This window comes from Zonotrichia albicollis, chromosome 12 (assembly GCF_047830755.1).
Source record: "Zonotrichia albicollis isolate bZonAlb1 chromosome 12, bZonAlb1.hap1, whole genome shotgun sequence".
Classification (NCBI taxonomy): domain Eukaryota; kingdom Metazoa; phylum Chordata; class Aves; order Passeriformes; family Passerellidae; genus Zonotrichia; species Zonotrichia albicollis.
In genome coordinates this window covers 3,002,514-3,023,441 of record NC_133830.1, presented here as the reverse complement: position 1 = coordinate 3,023,441, position 20,928 = coordinate 3,002,514, and the positions used below count along the sequence as shown (strand labels likewise).

General features: G+C 41.0%; 1 protein-coding gene across 2 annotated transcripts in view; it reads right to left on the bottom strand.

The window, feature by feature from the left end:
• CNTN3 (contactin 3) overlaps window positions 1-20,928 on the bottom strand; it is a 101,646-nt gene that overhangs the window by 16,123 nt on the left and 64,595 nt on the right. For both annotated transcript variants that reach the window (XM_074550338.1, XM_074550337.1), the window contains exons 5-10: window positions 20,378-20,480; window positions 19,250-19,434; window positions 12,594-12,730; window positions 10,397-10,526; window positions 9,123-9,273; window positions 1,033-1,160 (exon numbers count right to left, since the gene is read on the bottom strand). In XM_074550338.1, coding sequence (XP_074406439.1) covers window positions 1,033-1,160; window positions 9,123-9,273; window positions 10,397-10,526; window positions 12,594-12,730; window positions 19,250-19,434; window positions 20,378-20,480 — 834 coding nt within the window. The remainder of the gene's footprint in view (window positions 1-1,032; window positions 1,161-9,122; window positions 9,274-10,396; window positions 10,527-12,593; window positions 12,731-19,249; window positions 19,435-20,377; window positions 20,481-20,928) is intronic.

Sequence of the window (20,928 nt, the reverse complement as noted above, 5' to 3'; positions counted from 1 at the left end):
CCCACTGGGGTTTGAAGCAGCCGGAGCCACTGGGCAGGTGAAGAGGAGGGAGAAAGGGAAGACCCCAATAAACCCTGAAACTGCAGGAAATCCACTTGAGGAGGAGCACGTTGGATATTTGGGTCCATACATCACACAGAACATAAATAGTGTCTTTAAGAACAGCTCTTTGTTATCCCAGAATCAAATTAACAGAGAAAAATTTCAGGTACTGTAAATACTGTAAGAATAAAATTTAATTCTAGGAATTCTCTGTACATATTATTATTTTGTATATAAAGGGATATGAATCATTTAGGAGCACAGGCTGAAAACATGAAGCTGTTAATTCACTGAACAAAGTAATTCTGTTTGGAGCTCTGAGATATACAGGATTTGTACTGCAGTGGGATATTAGATAATTCTGAGTTTGGGAAGTTTTTAGATATTAAAATCTTTGAAAAAGAACATTATGAGAAAAGACATTTTTCAGATAAACTTCACAAACTCTTGGCTCTTTTCATCCAGTATCTCAACCAGCAGCCAGGAATGGATGACTTGGAGGAAGGATCCCTCTGAACAACAATTCTGTATGAAATTTACTTTTCAAAGACCGTGTTCTACTGCCCGTGGAGTCCCTGAATGCTCCCCTGCAGCTGGAGTTTCCACCACATCTTTTTCCATAAGCAAACAGCATTTAAGCCTCTTCTGGGCAAAAGATTTTCAACAGGAATACAAAATTACCTCAAAGATTTTTTTGACTGACATGTTTTTTTCATAACAAATTAAAAACCCCCACGAACTTAAAAACATAATTGCACTATTTAGTGTTTAGAGAAGTGAGAGGAGGGAGGGAAGTGTTCAGAACTCCCTCACATCTGAGAAATATCTTTGTCAAAGCCAGAAAAAAAATCCCTCAGCGTCTTTTACACTAATGAAAGAGCTGTAACAGCTATCCTTTTATCTTTATACATTAAATAAATAACTTCTCACAGCCTTTACATTGTACCACGGCACTGCAGGCTGCTGAGGCTGCAATTCCAGCTCACCCACCTGTAACCACCAGGCTGGTGGAGCCCTTGGCTGCTCCAAACTGGTTTGTGGCCAGGCAGGTGTAGGTGCCAGCATCCCCCTTGGTCACGTTGGCCACCCTCAGCCCTCCATCCTTTAACAGGCTGATCCTGAAAAATTACGAGGGAATTTTGAAAAGTCGCAGCATTTGTAGACAAAACGCGCTCATGCTTTACTGTTATCTCTGATATATTAAACACTGTCAACAATCAGGAAGAAAATGAGCTCCATGTCACCTGAAATCTGGACAATTGCCAGCCTGGGGTTTGAAAATGTTCTGGCCATCCACAACAAAACATTTGAAAATGTTGTGGCCATCCACAACAAATTTGAACTCAACTACGTATTACTTTGGACATATCACTCCGGACACCATTGGAACCAATTTTTTAAGAGATGTGGGCACATGTATGGGTGTGAAAGAGGCAAATCCCACGTGAGCTCCACCTTTTTTAGCTGCACCAACTGAAACTGGAGTAATTTTCAGCTCTTTTGTTGTTCAGCTCAAGAAATCCAGCACAGCACCTTTGAAGTCACTGTGATTACCATGACAACTCCATAGGGTTGTTCATGAACTTCCTCTGTGGAAGGACTTGCAGGACAGAAAATTCCTTTCACCCCACACAGGGAGAGCATGGAAAAGCAGGAAGGTGCTTACAGATGTGGAGAGAAGAAAACTGATAAGGACAGAGGAGCAGGGATGTCCCCAGAGCAGAGGTGACATCCCAGACAGCAGCACAGCTAAGGCTGATTTGATTCCCTTTTTCCCTATTTCTTGTCCTCCCATCTGTTTTATCCTGCAAGGACTTCTACCCTAAGAAAACCTGCAGCAGCAAAACAACTGAATATATATAAATATATAAATAACAACACATAAATATATAGATAAAATATAAATATATATAAAAACATCAAATTAACAAATACAAAAAATACCCATTTTCCTGATATGTCCAAGTCAAAAGAGCTTCAGAGGTTTTCTCTCACAGCCCATCAACCCACCTGAGAGGCACCAAACTGGAGCACAGCACCTTGGTTGGATGGTGATGTGGAAATTTGGAAAGTGAGCAGCAAACAAATCCTCTCCAGGCAAAGCTCTGCATTAGCTGAGCCCTGCTCCCTTTTAGGGCAAATGCCAGCTGAAAAGGCAGCAAATGTCCCCAAACCTGACAGTGCCACCAAGAGCTGGGAGGGCTCTTGTCCGGTTATCTCGGCTGTTTGAGGGGCCTGGAAGGGCCCGGAGTGGCCTTGGGGCAGCCCGCGTATCGAAGGACGAGAAGAGGCTTCAGTTCTTCTTTCTGTTTTTATGTTTATTAATTGTTTATCTAAAAGATTTTCTTTCAGCCGAACAGAGATCTGCTCAGCAGCCAGCCATGAGCACACTGTGCTGCCCTCCGGACCGCCACGTATCTTTATACCCATAGTTACGTGTACAATATTTATCATTTTTCCCCAATACCATTTATTCTCATTGCTGGGTGCACTCTCAGTAATAACCAATCCCAAAGTGCCACCATGGCCAAAGAAGATGGAGGAGAAGAGGAAGAAGAAGGAGGACAGGACACACCCCAATTCCTCCATCTTACTCCTCTAAACCCCCCTGTACAGAAATCCTAAACCCTGTGTCTCACCCTCTAATTAACTAATCCCTTCACCATTCACCCCGGTGAAACCCTCCTATCCTCATACAGGTGTCGTCTCCCGTGTAGGGTCAAAGTCCAGCCACCAGACACTTCTGGAACATTCCAGGACTCCCGGGCCCCCCAAGGGTGGTCTCGGAGGCCCGGCACCTCAGGACTCAGATCCTGAGATCCCACAGGCTCTGCCTGCTCACTCCCACCTGCTGCTCCATCCAGTACAAAAGGAGTGAATTCATCACACACCTCTGCTGCTCCTTTTACTTTCAACACTCTGAAGGTAAAATAGAGTCAGTGAATCCCCACCACTCATCCCAGCTGAGTTCTGTGCTGAATTCTGCTGGGCTGGGGTCATTCTCCACAAGGCTGCAGTCAGGGGTGGCTCAGGCTCCTCTCCCAGGTGACAAGGAATGGCCAGGGAGGCTCAGACTGGATTTTGGGGTAAATTTCTTCATGGAAAGGTTCAGTGATCTCATCCTGCATCCTCTGACCCAAACCCACATTCCCTAAATGCAAATCCCAGCAGTGGGAGAACTCCAGGGCTCTGGAATTCCACTGCCCCACTCCCTTCTTCAGCTGCAAACCCTCCTCATCCTCACAGCCTCTGAAAGCAGCCTGCACTGCTCTGTGCAATGAAAACTGAGTTTCTGCAGTTACAGCACAGAAATACACACAACTTTTAAATGCTTTTCTCTTAATTAGCTCAAATTGCATTCTGTATTTCCCCAAAAAGGGTGTTTGAGCTCTCAGTGCTGCCTCTGAGCTGCTCCTCCTCTGGGCAGAGGTGGTGCAATAATGAAATTAGCAGATGCAAATTACAAGAGATAACAAGTCACCCTGTTAGAACAACACACAAAAGCATTTTATTGGGGTGAGAAACAGAGCTATAAATAGGCAGTTTAATCCATTTATAACCACACAAAGCATCCTGAGGTAGCTCAGCTGCTGTGGTGGCATTTGAGGTGTTTTCAAGGGAGGATGTGCCTCACCAGTGGCTTCCCTGGGGTTCATTAACTTGTTTTGGAAAATTCCTCAGTCATATTTGGCTGCACTTCATGTGAGATGGAACATTTAAAATTAATTAAACCGTGCCATATGGTTTATAGGTCTTTTAAAATGTGTTAAAGACATGAGTGATACATTTTATAGGTAATTAGGATGACATCAAAAAAAGGTGTTAAAATATATCAATTATGGTTACAAGCAAGTGCTGTTGCACTTTCTAGCTGAGGCTTCGTCTGCTTTGATGCAATTTCCAACAGAAAAAATACAAAACTAAAGAAACTCCAAGTGTTGACAAAGCCTAAGATCAAACAGAAGAAAAAGCAGGATCAGGGAATAAACCTGAAAATGTCTATTGTTTAATTAACATGAATCACTTTTAGAGTGCTCTGAGCTACCTGCAAGCCTAGCCTGCCTAAAATAATTAAACAGAAAGCTTATTAAAACCCTGATATAATTTAGAATATTTTTAATAGAAGTAAAAACAAAAAGCAAACAATACATGGAAAAAATCAATTAGAGAAAAATAATATACTTGAAACAAAATCTTTACTGGTAAATTAGAAAAAGAGCGATGCTCCACTTTTTCCAATTACACAACAGGAAATGCAGCTCAGAGCCTGTGGAAACCCCAACCCCAAAACCAGCTCTGCCCCTCCTGCTGAAACAGGAGAGAAATCACAGCTTTCAGTTTAACTGGAATTATTCAATATTCACACACGGTGCTGGCACTGCCAGGAGAGACCCAGAGCTGTGACACACAAATTACAACCCAGCCTTTGGCATTCCTCTGCCTACAGGTGTTTTCCCAAATCATTTTGCTTGAGGGCAGAAATTTTCCATGGAAATTCCACTTTCCACAACCAGCACTCTTCTGGCAAATGGCACAAAACCTTCAGGGATGGTCCTAAATCCATCTCCAGCTGGAATTGAGGTGAATTTAGGACCTGCTTGGTCATCAGATCACAGCATCACTGACAAACTCACCATCTCTCACTAATTCCTGAGCAAAATTGGGGGAAATTGATGATTGTGGAGATTCTTTTCCTCTACAGTCAAATAAAACCCCCTTAACTCACCCACTGGGGTCAGCAGGATGGGGAGAAGGATTGAACAACTTCAGGACTTTAGGGTTCCCAATTTGAGAGAAATTTTACCTCTTTAAACACTTATTTTAAAATTATACATCTTCAAATATTGATATTTAGAGAGAGAAGACAGAGTGCCGCCATTGAAACTTGGTGTCATTAATGCAGCTGTTGATGACTGCAAACCTGCTCACCCTCCCAAGGGAATTTTGTATTTCTGAACTATCAAACACCATCAAACTCAGGAATCACTGCCTGTTTCAATTCTCAGATTATTTAGGAAAAAAAACAAACAAACAAACAACTACTTTAGATCCTTCTTGATATGGTAATAAACACAAACATATTCCTTTCCAGTTCATAACACCTCAGCGCAAAGGAACAGGGGAAAAGTGGGTCAAAGCTGTCTTTTAATGTATCAATCAAATTCCAACTAAATTAAAGCAGATTAATTAGCAGGCAAGTCAGCAAAATAAAATCCTATGCAAGTACTGGTGAGTAAATGCATTACTTTTCACATCACAGCATTTCAAACTGTAACACAAAATGAATAAATTTATTGAATTCAAATTGCAAGGAAGCTAAAACCATTAACTAATACTTCTAAGTATAGTGCAATTTTTTTATCAGGAATTATTTCTTTCCTCCTTTAATTTGCCATCACTTGGCCACAATGGAAGCTGCTAAAACTGGAGTTTTCCTAAGGGAATTCTACTGGGAAGTCTTTCAGTGAAGTTTTTACAGCATCTTTTTCTAGTCTTGGTAAATGTAGAAACATCTAGTGAGATTGTTTAAAGGTGAATTATTTTTAAATGCTGCTCTGCATTTTCACAGAATCCTGGTTTTTAACCCTCTTGCAGTCAGGTGTTTGAGCCAGGAGCTCAGACCCACCACAGGCAGTGACTGTTGAGCACAAACTGAAAATTAAAACTCATGTACATACATAAAACATTCAGGAAATCTTGGAAGGGGTTATGTCTGGACAACAGCTATTTTAGCATTTATTCTGGTTTTGGTGAGTTAAACCAGCATCAGGAGCATTTAACCTTGGTTAAGCATCAAATCCTCCTTTTCTAGAGGATAAAAAGACAACAAAAATTCATCCATCCAGAACTGGAGGTGTCTCAGGCACTAAATTTAATTCCCATTTTCTGTCTTTCCTTCTGCATGTTATCCTATGCTTTCACTGCTCTCTGCACTCCACTGCTCTTTAATGTTTAGCTCTCTTTATTAAAGACATTCTAGAAAAAAAAAATAAATCACATACTTCGCAAAATTAACAAGAAACAAGATTGCTTTCTTCAATGCTGAGCGATTTCTCAGCCCAGAGCTCATGAATCCATTTTGAATTATTTTTTCTCCCCTCCACAAGACACACTATATTCAGCTCATTTAATTAAAATTTACTGAGTCATTATCCAAATCTTCTACATAGGGAAAAAAGCAGCACCATTTAAAAATAAATTAAGAACACGAGCAAGAGTGCCATCAAAATGAAACTCTCTCAGGCTTTACCAAAGCATTGTGGTCAGTGCCTCAGTGAAACCCAAGTTCTCTGATGACAAGCAATTCAAGTATTTGTACTTTATTTTTATTATTCAAACAGGAGTTTTCTGAAGACATATCAATTCTAGCTCTCGCCATGATATTTTCTGAAAAATCTTCTTTGCCAGGATTTTTCTCCTGAGAAGACTCAGAAAAGAAATGAAAACAATAATTATCTGATTGCTTGGGAATGTGGTCTGGAGGTTGCTGACCAACAGGTGCCTCTTTGATTGGTTCCATGTGAATTGTTTTTAATTAATGACCAATCCCAGCCCAGCTGTGTCAGACTCTCTGGTCAGTCACAGGTTTTTATTATCACTCTTGTTTAGTTTTCTGATGTCTCTTTTGTCTATAGTTTAGTATAGTTTTAGAATATAATATACTATATATTATATACTATAATATATAGTATATTTAGAATATAATATACTATATATTATATTATAATATAATATACTATAGTATAGTATAGTATATTATAATATAACATACTATATATAATATAGTATATTATGTTATAATATAATATAATATAATATAATATAATATAATATAATATAATATAATATAATATAATATAATATAATATAATATAATATAATATAATATAATATAATATAATATAATATATCAGCCTTCTGAGAACTTGTGAGTCAATTCTCATCTCTCACCTCATCCTGGGGACCCTCACAACAACACCCCAACATTCTGTCCGTGCTGCTGCAAATATTAGTTAAATTAAATTAAATTAAATTAGATGCTGAATTAATTAAAATTCAGCTCCTTTTGCCTCCTCACCTCTCCCAGTGCTGGACCTCCCTTGTGGCAGGAACCCATTCCTCCTGCTCACTGCAATTAAAGGAGAGGAATCCCTCCCCAGCAGAATTCTCCACTGGAAATGGAGTTCAGGGCTGAAAAACGTTCTGCTAATTTGAAGCCCTCTTCCTGAATTGCAGGAATTTGTAGAACTGCATGAAATTCACGGATTGCAATTATTCACAGCAGACAGTAATGAACTCCAGGGTTTTCTGCAAAGAACCTCCCTCTGCTCTTCTCCAAAGGCAAGTTTATTTCATTTAGATTAATTCAGGATTACTGCCTTGTTATTGTGCTTCCTCTGGAAGCCATTTACAGTCTGTTGTCAGAAATGCACGCTCTGGGTCATATTTTGGAATTACCTGCACTTGGCAGAAGTAACAGCTGTAATTTATGTTCATAAACCTAAAGCAGGCAGCATCACATTCAATTCATTTTTGCAAACTGAGTGTTGATTTTTTTCAGCCTGCTACTATTACCCCAAATGAAACTAATACCATTCTGCTTTTTATGGAAATGGAACGGGGACAAAAGCTGGGAATTGCCCTAAACAGACAAAATCAGGCGCTGTGTGTTCTTTGCACCAGCTTTACAAAAGCAGTCATAAACATAAAACTGAGATCCATCAAAAGGCAACAAGTTTCACATAAATTTTATACGTCACTGCTTAATCTAATACATTAATATTGTTTAATTAAAGGCTAGAAGCAGCGCTGTTTTGGAAGGGATTTTGCCGGCCTGCTTGCAGGCAGGCAGCCAGGGAGGCTGTGGCACCATGTCCAGCTCTGCAGCAACAGATGCCCCAGCTTCTGCCAAATTGTCACATTTGACAACACTTAACACCAGAACTCATGGAAACTCTTGAGGCCCCCGTGAACAAAGAGCCAGGGCAGAGATGGCAGTGCCCAAAGCCTCTGGGTACAGGGAGACAGCTCCAGCTTTATGATGGCACAAATAAAGGTCTCCACTGATGTCCCTCCAGGTTTTATCTATCTGGGAGCAAGTTCTGTGTTTAAAAACTGCAGAAGAAAAGCAGAATGTGGTGTTTTATAGGAACAGGACCAGAAGATTTTGCCTAATTCAGAAGCAGGTTCCTGATGCCAGGCTAAGCTTTGTACAAATCACCCCCAGTCCTAGAGGAGAAGGAGCACATTCCTTAAATCACACCACCATGGCAATCCTGCTGCAAACCCTCCTGTTTGCTCTCCTCAGGGTCATGCCTGGCCTTGGGCCCTCTCTGCCCCTGAATTATCCTGCCAAGCACAGTGTGGGAGAGCCCTGCACTGTTTTTTATACAATTTACCCAGCACACTTGTGCCGTTTCAATTTATGACTAATTCAATAATGCTTTAATGGGTATTGCGGAAAAAACATTTATATGTTGTTGGAAATCAATAGCTGGGGGTGTGGGTGAATCCCAAACTCTCCCCTGAGAATCACAATCCCAAAACACATCCACTATCACCCCAACCCTCACAAATAAACATAAACAATGATGGCAGCATCTGCTATCCCTGGATCATGGCTGCTTGGAAAGAACCTGGAAGAACATTTTCCTTTTCTTTTCATGTTTTCATCTGCTACTCTTGACCTCCAAATTAACTTTTCTTTCCTCATCAGGATCATCCCCATGGCTGCAACACACCTCAACTGCCCCTTTGCCAACATTTTCAGAGCATTCTGTTGAAGCCTTTTAGTATTTTAGCATTCCCAATTTCCTATCAGTACCTGGTTCTCTCTAAATCAGGCCCAACTCTACATTAAACTGAAAACAAAATCTGACCCGTGACCTTAGAGAAAGCAGCACACTTGCCCTCTCAGCTCTCATACCATCACAACAAAAAAAACAAGCAAAAAACCCCAGGCCAGCCAGACTTCAGAGGGACTTCACAAGTGTTTGGGTCTACAGCTGACACTACTGCATAAAGGGACACACAAAAGCTTCTTGTAAGATTAAAACAAATAAACCAATGTAATGTGGTACCTTTCATTTTCCTGCAGCTGCTCACCTCCCTTCTTCCAGGAACATTTGGCCTTGGGGAAAGCTCTGGGTTTGCACTCAAAATCAACTGTGCTGCCTATCTGAACCTGGATCAGTCTCTTCATTGGACTCTTAGAAAAATCTGGAGCAGAAGCTAGAACAGAAGGGGTAGTAGCAGTGAAATAAAGCACTTTTAATGACATTAATGATACTACGAGTTAGCACTTACACGAGCACTCCTCAGACTCCAAAGATAATTAACACCATTAATTAGTTCAGACAGATCTTCTATTGGGCAATTAGGCATCTTCTCCTCCTTTTCTGTACCTCATCCTGCTTCCAGAGGTCTGAGCTGTGCAGCTGAGCACCCAACAAGGCAAACACAGAAGGTGAAAGCCACCAAAGCTCAATGAACCCAGATTCATGTTCGGCACCTGCCCAAGTGGGTGCTCTGCTGAAGGGAGCAGATCTATCTGATCAATCTAATTAATCCAATCAATATCACACCAGGAATCTCACTGAACCTCAGGGAACTGGCATGTTCCCAGCTCCACACGCCAATGGGTGTGAGATGACAGGAAATGCCAGTGCAGCTCATTCTGGGAGAACTTTTAATGAATTAAGAGTTTTGAAAAGGCTCGTGGCTTCTCCCTATACAACACCGAACTTGGAAAGGAAATTCAGTGTTTGACACCTTCCAAAGGCCTCAGGAGTGCAGCAAGGGCAAGTACAGAAAATCAAAGCCACCAAAGCGCAAGGAACCCATTTCATGGTCAGAACTGCCCAAGTGGATGCTGTGCTGAAGGGAGCAGTTTTATCTGATCAATCTGATCAATACCACACCAGGAATCTCACTGAATCTCAGGAAACCGGAATGTTCCCAGTTCCACGTGCCAGTGGGTGTGAGATGACAGGAAATGGCTCCTCCAGGGCTGCACACAGAGGTTTTTAACCCCAGGGTGTCCCAGAACATCCCCAGGAGTGAGAGCAGCTGATGGAGCCAGCAGCACCCCCAGAGCACACCAGGGGTTTTATCCCATCCCTGCTCTTCCCCTCGTGAATAATTTATCCTGTTCTGCTTTAAATGAATGATTGGCCCGAAAATCCTCTGGCAGCAAATGACTCAACTCCTCTGCTCTGCAGATAAAGACATCAGGTTGACAAAACTGTTTTATTTCAGTGACAGCAGCCGAGTGAGTTAAACCTGAGGTGCAATCTGAGGGGGTGTGGAGAGGGATAATGAGGTTTGTGTTTCAGTGAAAAAAGGAACATCTTACCTACAACCCTGAGCTCTGCACTCGAAGAGATGACACCATGCTTATTTTCAGCTATGCACTGGTATCTGCCAGAATCTGTCAGATTTAGATTTGATATTGTAAGTGCACCATTTTCAATTTGGATCCTTCCCTGAATATTAAGAAAAATATCTTTATTGATGATATATTTCCTGTGAAAAATTTAAAATAAGTAAGGAATAGAGATAAGACAGCATAAATACAATGAATAGGTTAAATGCAAAAGCATAATTATGAGAACAGTTCTAAAATAAGTGACAGGGCTGCAGCATGGTACAGCAATGGTGATCAGATATGGAGATTGATGCAGTGCATGAAGTAATTCTTCAAATTTGCCCACTTGCGCTGAGGTCTGGAAATCTCAAATGCCCTTTTATTTCTCCAGAAACACTGACAGAATCCTAGCAGCCCCCTCAGACAGACCAGAGTATCCAAACTGTGCAGATGGCACTGGCATTTCACACCATTTAAGGGATTTCACATGTGCCACTTGCTAATGAGCTCTCTGTAACACTGCAGAAAAAATTCCAGCAGCCATTGAACCAAAGGCACAAACTGAAGTGCTTGGAGCCAGCTCAGCCACTCAAGTACCTGGGACTCCTCACCTTGCTGATTTTGGGCAGCTCAATTACAGCAGGAATGACTGATCAGAGTGGCAGAACTGGCGACAAAAGGAACCAGGGAGAAAGACAATGCCAAAGGAGCAGCAGCTTTGGGGAAAACCAGGAATGCACAAAACCCCAAACTGCCTGCCCAGAAATGTTTCCTAAGGGCTGCTTTTGCATCTGGCCCAAGCACAGGGTGACTCCAGGGCAGCTCAGCTCCTGAGTGTGAGGGGCTCAGACAGACAGACAGACAGACAACAATCCCAAAGGGGAAAAGCTGAGTGCCCGTGCCCTGATCTCCTCTGCAGCATCCCAAGCTCTCTCTTAGGGAAGATTTGTTCCTGAGTGGAACATGTTTGTGAAGGAGACCCAGCAGGAGGGATTACTCAGTGCAGGAGCAGAGGACACCGGATCCCTGCACACACAGAACTCCTCTGCTCCTGCCAGGGCTGCTTCCCACAGAGCACCATCACTCTTTCCAAGGGAAGTCACAGCCAGAACGCTGGGCAGCAACCCTCCAAACTGCAGAAACAGGAGACTTGAATGATCCCAAGGTATTTTTGTACGTCCTGAGGTAACAGGAGCCCATTCCCTCAGTGGCTCTGTATGAACAGCAACAATGCTCTTACATCTCCCAGAGGAGGTTCTGTGCTCCCTCATTAACCTGCCCACAAAGCACCACCACTCCTCTTAGCCAGCAGGGATGTAAGAAATGCTTTCCAGTGCTCTGCTCATTTTTCAGAACCAGCCAGTGAATTCACCTGAGCAGGCCTTTTCTCCCCAAAATTCAGTGCTGAGCACAAGGCACTGGCCAAGGGCAGGAGTGCCTGGGTTTATATTCCTGATAACCTGAAAGGGGCTGTTTTCCAAAACAGTGAGACTTAAAATCAATAAATAAGGGGTATCAGATCCTGCTTTGCATTTCTGACCTTTCCCCTTCTAAATTCAACCTCTCTTCCCTGTTACCAAATGCATTAATTTCAATTAATTTACTGTGGCATCTGCATTAAAGCAAGTATCTGTTATGTTGCTGTTTGTATTCCACTCTTTGCAACAAGTAGTGGTAAACCCTTGAATCTTCAGGAGTTTTGTCAAGAAGCTGGAAAGTATTTTCTTACTACCTATAATGAAACAACAGCTGCAAATACAGTAAAATAATTCAAGCTCTCCATCCCTTATTTAGAGTTATTTATAACATTATTAAATTTCCTCCCCCAGTCATTCCTTACATGTTTCATTCTGTGGTTCTATTGTTTTTGAGTATGTTTTTAGCTGGAATTTTTTGTACAGCATAATTTGTCTTTGCAGCTGTTGAGGCTTCATCAGGATGCTCTCAAAAAACACAAACCCAGTATCAAAATTTCTCTTGGCTAATACCAGGAAACTCTGGATGGATGGATGGATGGATGGATGGATGGATGGATGGATGGATGGATGGATGGATGGATGGAACTTTACACAGCACCACTCTTTCCCAACATGGATGGATGGATGGATGGATGGATGGATGGATGGATGGATGGATGGATATTGTTAACTTTACACAGCACCACTCTTTCCCAACAGGACGTTACCTCTATGGCCAGCTGCTCTCCATTCTTCAGCCACCTGTAGGAGGGTTTGGGTTTCCCACTGGCTCTGCACTCCCAGGACAAGGTGTCCTCCACAGCAACCTCCACATCCTGGATGGGCTGCACCCAGTGAGGCTTTGCTGCAGGGAGAACACACAACAAACACCTGCAATTGTTGTTACTGCTCCAGGTCACAACAACGGGCACACAACTCATCCATTTTCTGCACAGCATCATCTGTACCAACACAGCTTCCCACTGGTTCTGCTCCGAGCCCCCTGATGAAATAAATCACTTATTATTCCTCTTGTACGTTTTTATTATGAGCACTAAGCCAGAAGAAAACTGAGAGTACAGATCACTGAAGCTGGACTGGTGAAACCGATTTTAAAATCACAAATGATTAAACAACATCATTTTGCAATCGAGGCAAATGTAAGAGAAAGGCATTAATGGCAAGACTGAAATTAAATAAGTGATGTGGCTAAATCATCAAATTAATGCTGGAGAGAATCCTTTAAGTCTTAAAAAAAAATAATGGTATGTCAGCCTTAGTGCTAAATACCATTTAAATTGCTTTCTAATGCAAGGCAGCACTTAACTGGATGAAAACATGGATATATGAGATTGTTTTTGAAAGCAGAAGTCTTGGCACAGAATTTGGGTAATGCAAACCAGTAGAATGAAGTCCATAAAAATAATTTTTTTAAGCCAAAATTTGAAGCAATAATACCAGGCATTCTTCAGAATTACCCAAAATGCAGTTAAAACTGTAAAGATATTTAAAACATCCATTACAGCTTTCACAGGAAGTAGAAAACTCACTTGGCAAATAAACATCAGTGCATGAAAGACAACAGTAATTTATTTTTATTCCTTTAGTGCTGTTTCATGTATCAGTTGAACACTATCTTATAGGTAATTTGTGAATTTTCTTGGAATTTATTTAATTTCCTAGAAGGTTTATCATCTCAGCCTATGCTATTTCTCCAAGAAAAGATGAATTCTGGACATTGCCTATGGAAAAAACCATAGAGCCCAGCTCTGCCCCTTTTTGTTGAGCTCTGAGGACACCTGAAGGACTCTGAATAACCAGCTTTATTCCTCTCAAGGTTTAGCAGATTTTACTGCCCCAAAGATGTGATTTCACCATCACTGCCACATCTGTGCTCCTGAAGGAAGGCTTGCTAACAAAGCCTCATTTTCTCCTGGGATTTGTGAATTACCCACGCACAGTGCATCACAACATGTATTTTACGTATTATTTCCTTCAGAGTGAGAGAATCCGAGAAAAATCTGGTTTTAATTCTATAGGAATGGAGTGAAAGGAAGGAATCTCCTGGAACTACTGCAGAGTTATTGTGAAACCTGGATTTTCCTGAGGAGAGAAAAGGAGTCCCTCCTCCTTAAAGCAAGGAATAGGTAGGCAGCACATCCTTGCTGAGATTAAAAAAAAAATTAAAAAATAGACATTGTCCTGTAAACTGAAAGGTTGGAAGTTAATTTTAAAGGAGTTCACAGTGCAGGGTTTGAGGCTGTGACAGGAATCTGTATTTTGGAATGATATTCAGAATTCTTGGGAACTTGCTGTGCAATCTTCATGAAAGATTCATCTGGAGCTCCCCCAGGACAACATGCTTGTAGGTAAAGTGATTTTCTGAGGCAGGTTAGCCGTCAGCTCCATGGCCAGTCACTTGGAAAAGCACCAGCCTGGATTTTGCTTCACTTGTTTTAGCCTAAAATATTCCTTGCAGTGCTCGTGGTCCCAGAGGCAAGGAGAGAACAAGTGTGTAACTCCATGAAGAGCATCCCAGGGAGAGGCCTCTCATCTTTTCTGGTGGTTATGATGACCCAGCCAGCTGAGCCTGCAGGAAACAAATGTTGCTCCATTACACTCCAGGCCTCCCCTGTAGGCCAAAAGGGAAGGAAGAACCATTTTTTCAGATTTTACAAATCCTTTGTGATGTTCTGATGGTTGATGTGAAGGAAGAACGACTGCAGGGATGCTTTTGGCTGAAGGAGTGACACTTTGCAGAGGCTGGGTTGGGATTTGTGAGTTATTTGAGGCCTAACCACACACAGTGCAGCAAAACACGTATTTTCATGTATTATTTCCTTCAGATTGAGAGAATCCAACAAAAATCTGGTTTTAATTCTGTAGGAATAGAGTGAAGGGAAGGTGTTGGGAATTTAGCTGCTAGAGAATGGAAAATTACAAAGCTGTGGCTAACTCCAAGTCCTGCACCTGTGTAGATAGCGTGGCCTTGAGGCCTAGCTGTAGTATAATAACAAACAGTGAAAGAGACATGACAAAAGAGAGACGTAACCCCTAAGGAATGAGGAAGAGTTCATGGTATAGTTTAACCAATAGATTGCTTGGCTTACAGAATATTTATAAGCTTATTATTTGCTGTATAAGTGTTTGATACTTCAATAAACTGGACCTGAAGGACCTGAGGGACCGGGACCGGACTGGACCTGAGGGCCTGTGATGAACCAACTGGTGTCCTGGTCCCCTTCCTTCGACAGGAAGGCAGAACTGCTGGGAGCCAAAGCCCCTGGGGAGCTCCTCCAGATTCACACAAAATGTTCCATTCTTACACTTGCACTCTGACATTCCCACCAGGAAAGCTGGGCTGGAACTCTCTGAAACACCTCTGGGGAGCTCAGCAGTTGGGCAGGAAAATCAGAGCACAAAGAACTTCCCAGAGCAGAAGAAGGGAAGTTGTGAATCAAACAGGGGAAAACCCACCCCAAAAATGTGACCTGCAGTTTTCCTGCCTCAAAGCCAGGCTCTGACACTCCCGCTGATGCCTGCAGCAGGGATGAACTCTGATTTCACCTCAAACTCCAAGGATTTCAAGCACAAATCACTTCTGTTCTGCTGAACCAGCTGGGCCTGGAGAAGCAGCTGAAACATCTCTGAAAATTTCATTTTTTGGCTCCCATTGGAAAATCAGAATGCCCTCAAGCAACAGGTAATTCCAAATCACTGGGAAAAGCTTTAGTATGTAAAAGAAGAAAAACTATTTGTCTGGGCAGCAAGGAAATGATATTATTAGACAGCATTAACAATTAAACTCTAAGTGATCAAACTCAGCAACTCATTGATATTATTCAGTCATTTGTAACTTTGCTGTTGATGCTTTGAAGACAAGACTATCAGATAAAACCTCTAAACAGAGATATTCTCCCACATACACAAATAACAGTTTCAGTTTGGTTTTTCTGATAGAATATTTTTTTAAAAACCCCAAAATATAACAATATTTCTTAACACACTAAAAAATGAGGCAGATTCTATTGATTCCTGGGGGATTTTGCCTTTGTTACCACAGACCAGCACTGCAGAGCACAAGGAGAACAGCAGCAGAATTTCTTTCTCCCTGTCAAACATTTTACCTTCGTGCTGCCAAGCAGGACTGCTGGTAGATCAGCATGGGCTAATTAAGAATATATTTCCTTCAATTATAACTTAAATTAATTGCATTACATATCTTTACCGTGTTTCATGTTTAATTGCATCCTAAAAGACAAAAATACAATTGTTTCATCTCCTCTCATTTTTCTCTGCCATGAAACACCTCTGTGGATTCTTTTTTTTTTCCCCTGTTATCTCTTTATGGGAAGCTAAAAGCGATGACAAACGAACACACTAATAAAGGGAAAGCAAATTATTTAAATCTTTAGGTTCTACATTCCATCAAAGTTGGATAATCTTCTCCTATTTTTAGCACAATCTGAGCTCTCCTGAGTAGAAAAGTGGCATTTAACAAATGTTGGAACTGTAAAAAGGACAAAAAACTGAACATTTGATGTCAGGCTTTTCTTGATAAAATCCTTCAGGAGAGAAAAGGAAGATTAATAGTCTGTGAGTACTGTAATGAACCCAGAATATCTGGTTTAGAATATCTATTTTAATTATCAACGCCAACTATGGGTGGAGAGCTATATTTAAAACACACCATAATTATAATAAAACAGACTCATTTCATTTCTTTCAGGAGTTACAGATGTGACAGATTTATAGGAATTCTTGGGAAAGTGACTATGGACAGGAGTGAAGTTGTTCAAGGACTTTGTGGCTTCAAGGCTGCAATTCATTATTGGATGAAAAAGAAAGGCTTTTAACCAAACTGTTTATGAACTGGAAAACCTGATTTTCAGATTTTAAACTTTGCAGTTTCAGCTCATAAAACAAATCAGAAGAGGAGTGTTTCACTTTGTACCAGAGCAATGAATGTTTCAAGATTTGGTTTAGGACCAGCTTTATGTTACATTTCAAAGAATCTGTAAAGTTTGCAAAGAAAGAAAAACCTATTTCTCAGGCACATGAATGATTTTTATCAATATTTTTCTGCCTCAAGATTTCTTTTTTATATTATTTCACCACGACAACTTGCAAAACATTAACCCCAATCCTTCTCATACTGATTTTTTGGGGGTCAGGCAGAAATGTGCTTTTTTCTGCCCAGAGGAAAAATGAATGTTGTCACTATTGAAATAAAAAGACATTTGCACTTTTGTAATGTTTATATTTTCTATGTTTGATAAGCAGACATGCCTTAAACTTCTGCATGTTCTAACAGCAGCCACCATTCCCTAAAAACAGCAGATTTGTGGATTTTTGACAGCATTGGTATTTCTGGCAGATGGGTGATTTTTTACTCTGTGTCTTCAGTTTATTGCATTAGTTTCCCCCAAATCCTCATCTGCTTTTAGAACAACTTCCTTAAATATTGATATTTTATTGGAAGGCTGAGTGGGATGTGGTTAGATTTCCTCACCAGACAGATTTCTGGGCTTTGGCACCAGCTGAGGTGGCAACCCATCAGAAGACATTATCTTCAGTTATAAAACTTTGAATTATCAAGAGAAGTTATAAATGCTCTCATCCCGAATCCAGGCTTGTTGGAATTCTAACTGCAACAACAAAGCAAGCACCAAAATCAGAAAGATTACTTAAATCTATTTAATTCTGCAGAATGGGTTCCATGAAGCAGAACAAATGAAATGAAACAGTTGGAGTGCCATTACTGCCATTACAGCTCTCATTATTCTTCTTAAGATAAACATCCATATCAGGGATGGCTCCTAACATGGGCAGCCACTCCTACTGGAACATGAGGGCTCAAATCCCTGTCTGGATTTGCACTCAAAAGGTTCACAATGATTCCGTTGTTACAGAACTGCAGATGGGTTGCTTTTGCTCATTAGCAACATCCTTTATTTCAGCTCTGTGGCCTTTTAATGAGCAAAGGAGAATTTGGGCAGCAGGGCAGGAACCCCAGCAATGGCGCTGCTGGAATTACAAGGACTGATGAACAAATCCACTCCATTTTAAGTCTAATTTCTCTATGTATTTTTTATCTCCTCTAATTTAGATCTATATAAATTAGATATATCTATATATTTACAGTAATGTATCTCACAACTGCCCTGATTTAACACTGCCACAGGAATGTAGAGGCAAAATGATGAACAAACCCCAACTCTGGAACTTTCAAGCAAAAATTAAGGTCACTTAATAAAAACTTTTAAATTCTATTTAAAAATAAAATGCACAGTGCCAAGTTTGGCATGGCAGAGGACACTGGCAGGTGAAGCAGCTTGGATTTGCTGCCCTATGCCAATCACAGGATTTCCCAAAAAGTCATAATTACAACTTGTGTTGCTTCAAGTCCCCAGCCCAACCTGACCCTGAACATTTCCAACAACGGGGCCTCCATTCAGTGTAAAGATTAATTTGGAAGTTGGCAAGGAGAGAAGTTTTCCTTCCTCCTTATAAAATCTATTGTGCCTTAAAGTAAAATCTTCAAGGACCAAAATGTGTGTTGTACCAGCCAGCTGCTCCCCACGGAGAGGCAGTGAAGAACCTGCTCTGTACCTTTATCCAGCTCTAAACCCATCCCCTTGCTCAAATATTCCTCCATGAGGGAAACATTCCAAGGCAGAGTCAGAATCACTGCTTAAATTGCCATTGAAGTAAAGAAAATTATATTTGCTGAGATCTGGCTTTAACAAAAATTGTCAATTACCACTTTGTTGCAAATCACTCTCGCTTTACACCACCACCAGTGTGCTTTGCTGATACTCATTTCACTCTATAGCCTCAAATGCACAAGAGACTGCTTTTTTTCCAGCTATAAAATTTCATATTATTTCATTTCCTATACTGGATTATATCCTCCCATTTATTTACTCATTTTAAAATAAAATTGGCTGTTTTGAAAGCACAGGATTGAGAATACCCATCAGTAATCTTTTCACAAAGCAAGACAAAATTTGTACTTCTCATAAATGGGAGGCCTAAATGATCCCCCAAATAAATCCAATTGACTGAAAATTGAAGGTTTCACCAATGGACCAAGAAGAAATGTTCTAAAAAAAAAATTGTGTTTCCATCAGAGAAAAAACCAACCACAAGCACACTGTGCTTTACTCTCAGCAATCCTTGTGAGCTTTTAAGCCATTTCTTAGAGACTTTACCAAGAAACTGCTGCAGAAATTCTCATTTTCTGGAAGCACTTAAGATGCCATGGGTTTTTAAGCCCAAATGCCCAATGGAACTGCAGAAAGTGGAAATTCCAGAGTACCCCAGAGCAGTTTATGTTTCATGAGTAAAGAAAGGAGGGAGAGACAGACCAGAGGTTTCCTACCATAGTAAGTGAGACGTCCTCTTGCAATGTTTTTGCCCCTGGAGTTTTCAGTAATGCATTCATAGAGCCCTGCATCCTCCTGCTGGAAATTAGGGATTTCAATCATGCCATTGGATTTCCTCAGCTTTATTTTACTTGGAAATGGCAGCCCGTCAGTTCTTCTCCAGTTAATCTGAGGCACGGGGCTAAAGAGAGAGTAATGAGATTTTAAACAGTTTTGCTTAAAGTCCTTGATTGTCATAATGAGATACTTAAAGCAAACTAAATTCAGCAGTGACTTGCAGGCTGTGTTAAATGCAGTAACCACACTGTACATGACAGATGGTCAGACACTCAGGCACCTGATTTGCATTCCCTGCTGATTCCTACGCTGCATTCGTGGTCCCAAATTTGTCAGGAATAGCTCTGTGAATGCCCAATAATTGCAACATTTCTTGTAAATCAGCACTGGCCTCCCCAGAGGATGGGTGAGATTTACCAGAGGCTTCCACAGAGGAAGAATCCAGGCAATTCTTTTGGAATTGCCATCCTGCAGCAGCCTTTAATGCTCTGATTTGCAAACTTCCCCTCTCCAGGGAGCCAAAGCAAGAGCGTGTGATCAAGTTATCAACCTGACATGGGCACCTGACAAACTGCCTGCAAACAAACCCCACACCGGTAAATAAATACAGTTACAGAAACACAAATGCATTCTCAGATCATCTGTGAAAGAGAAAATGTATCAGCTGCGAGTGGAGCATCATTCAGAGGAGAAATGCATTTCAATCTTTATTTTTTGGCCATAAAGAAAGAACAATATTATGAAAGCATCAAGCACATTGAAGGGGAAAATTCAGACAACATTCTCACAGACTTCAGCACCATTTCCTTGCACAAAGAAAAGAGACTTAACTCAAAGGTCATATGCAAAACCACATTGGAGTTAATTTGAAATGAAATGTGAATTCCTGTGCTGCCAACTTACACATCTTAATTCTAAACAAAATCAAAATACACTCCATGAGTCTCTGCCCTCTCATTTCAAGGCAGGAGCTGTGCTGACCAAAATCAGGGAAACCCCAGAGCCCCACAGCTCTTGTGCAGGTGAACCCAAAGGTGCCCCAACTTTCAGTGAAGATGAACACTTACTTTCCCAGGGCAAAGCACTCCAGCTTCACAGTGGAGCCTTTGGCTGCTGCCAGGGTCTCAGGGAACTGAACTTCTATTTTGGGCTCGTATTCCCCCATCACACCTGCGTGAGACAATTGAGAAGGTCAAATTTTCAAGGTGGTTTTCAAAGGGTTTTCTTTCCCTCTCTTGCAATTCAAGATTATTTCTCTGACTATCTGCTTATAAAGGGAAGTGCAGTGGTATCAGGGACAGAGTTAGGATGCAACAGTTTATCTTAGAAGAAAGTTTGAACTGTGGGAATTGGAAAAACAAACTTCCACAGACACTGAAGGGTTTGATCTGCAGCCCTGGGAGACACTTGGATTGATGCAAAAATAAAATACACAGATATTAAGCAGAAAAATAATATAGTTATGTTTCTATAGTTGTCAGTGAGAATATGCCTCAAGTGAGAAACTGTACTGATAAAATGGTGAAGGGTTTGTAATCTAAGGGTGGGGTTGTATGGAATAAACTAAGAGTTTAGAAGTTATGATAGAAGCATATGTGTAATAGTAGCCCATTAGATA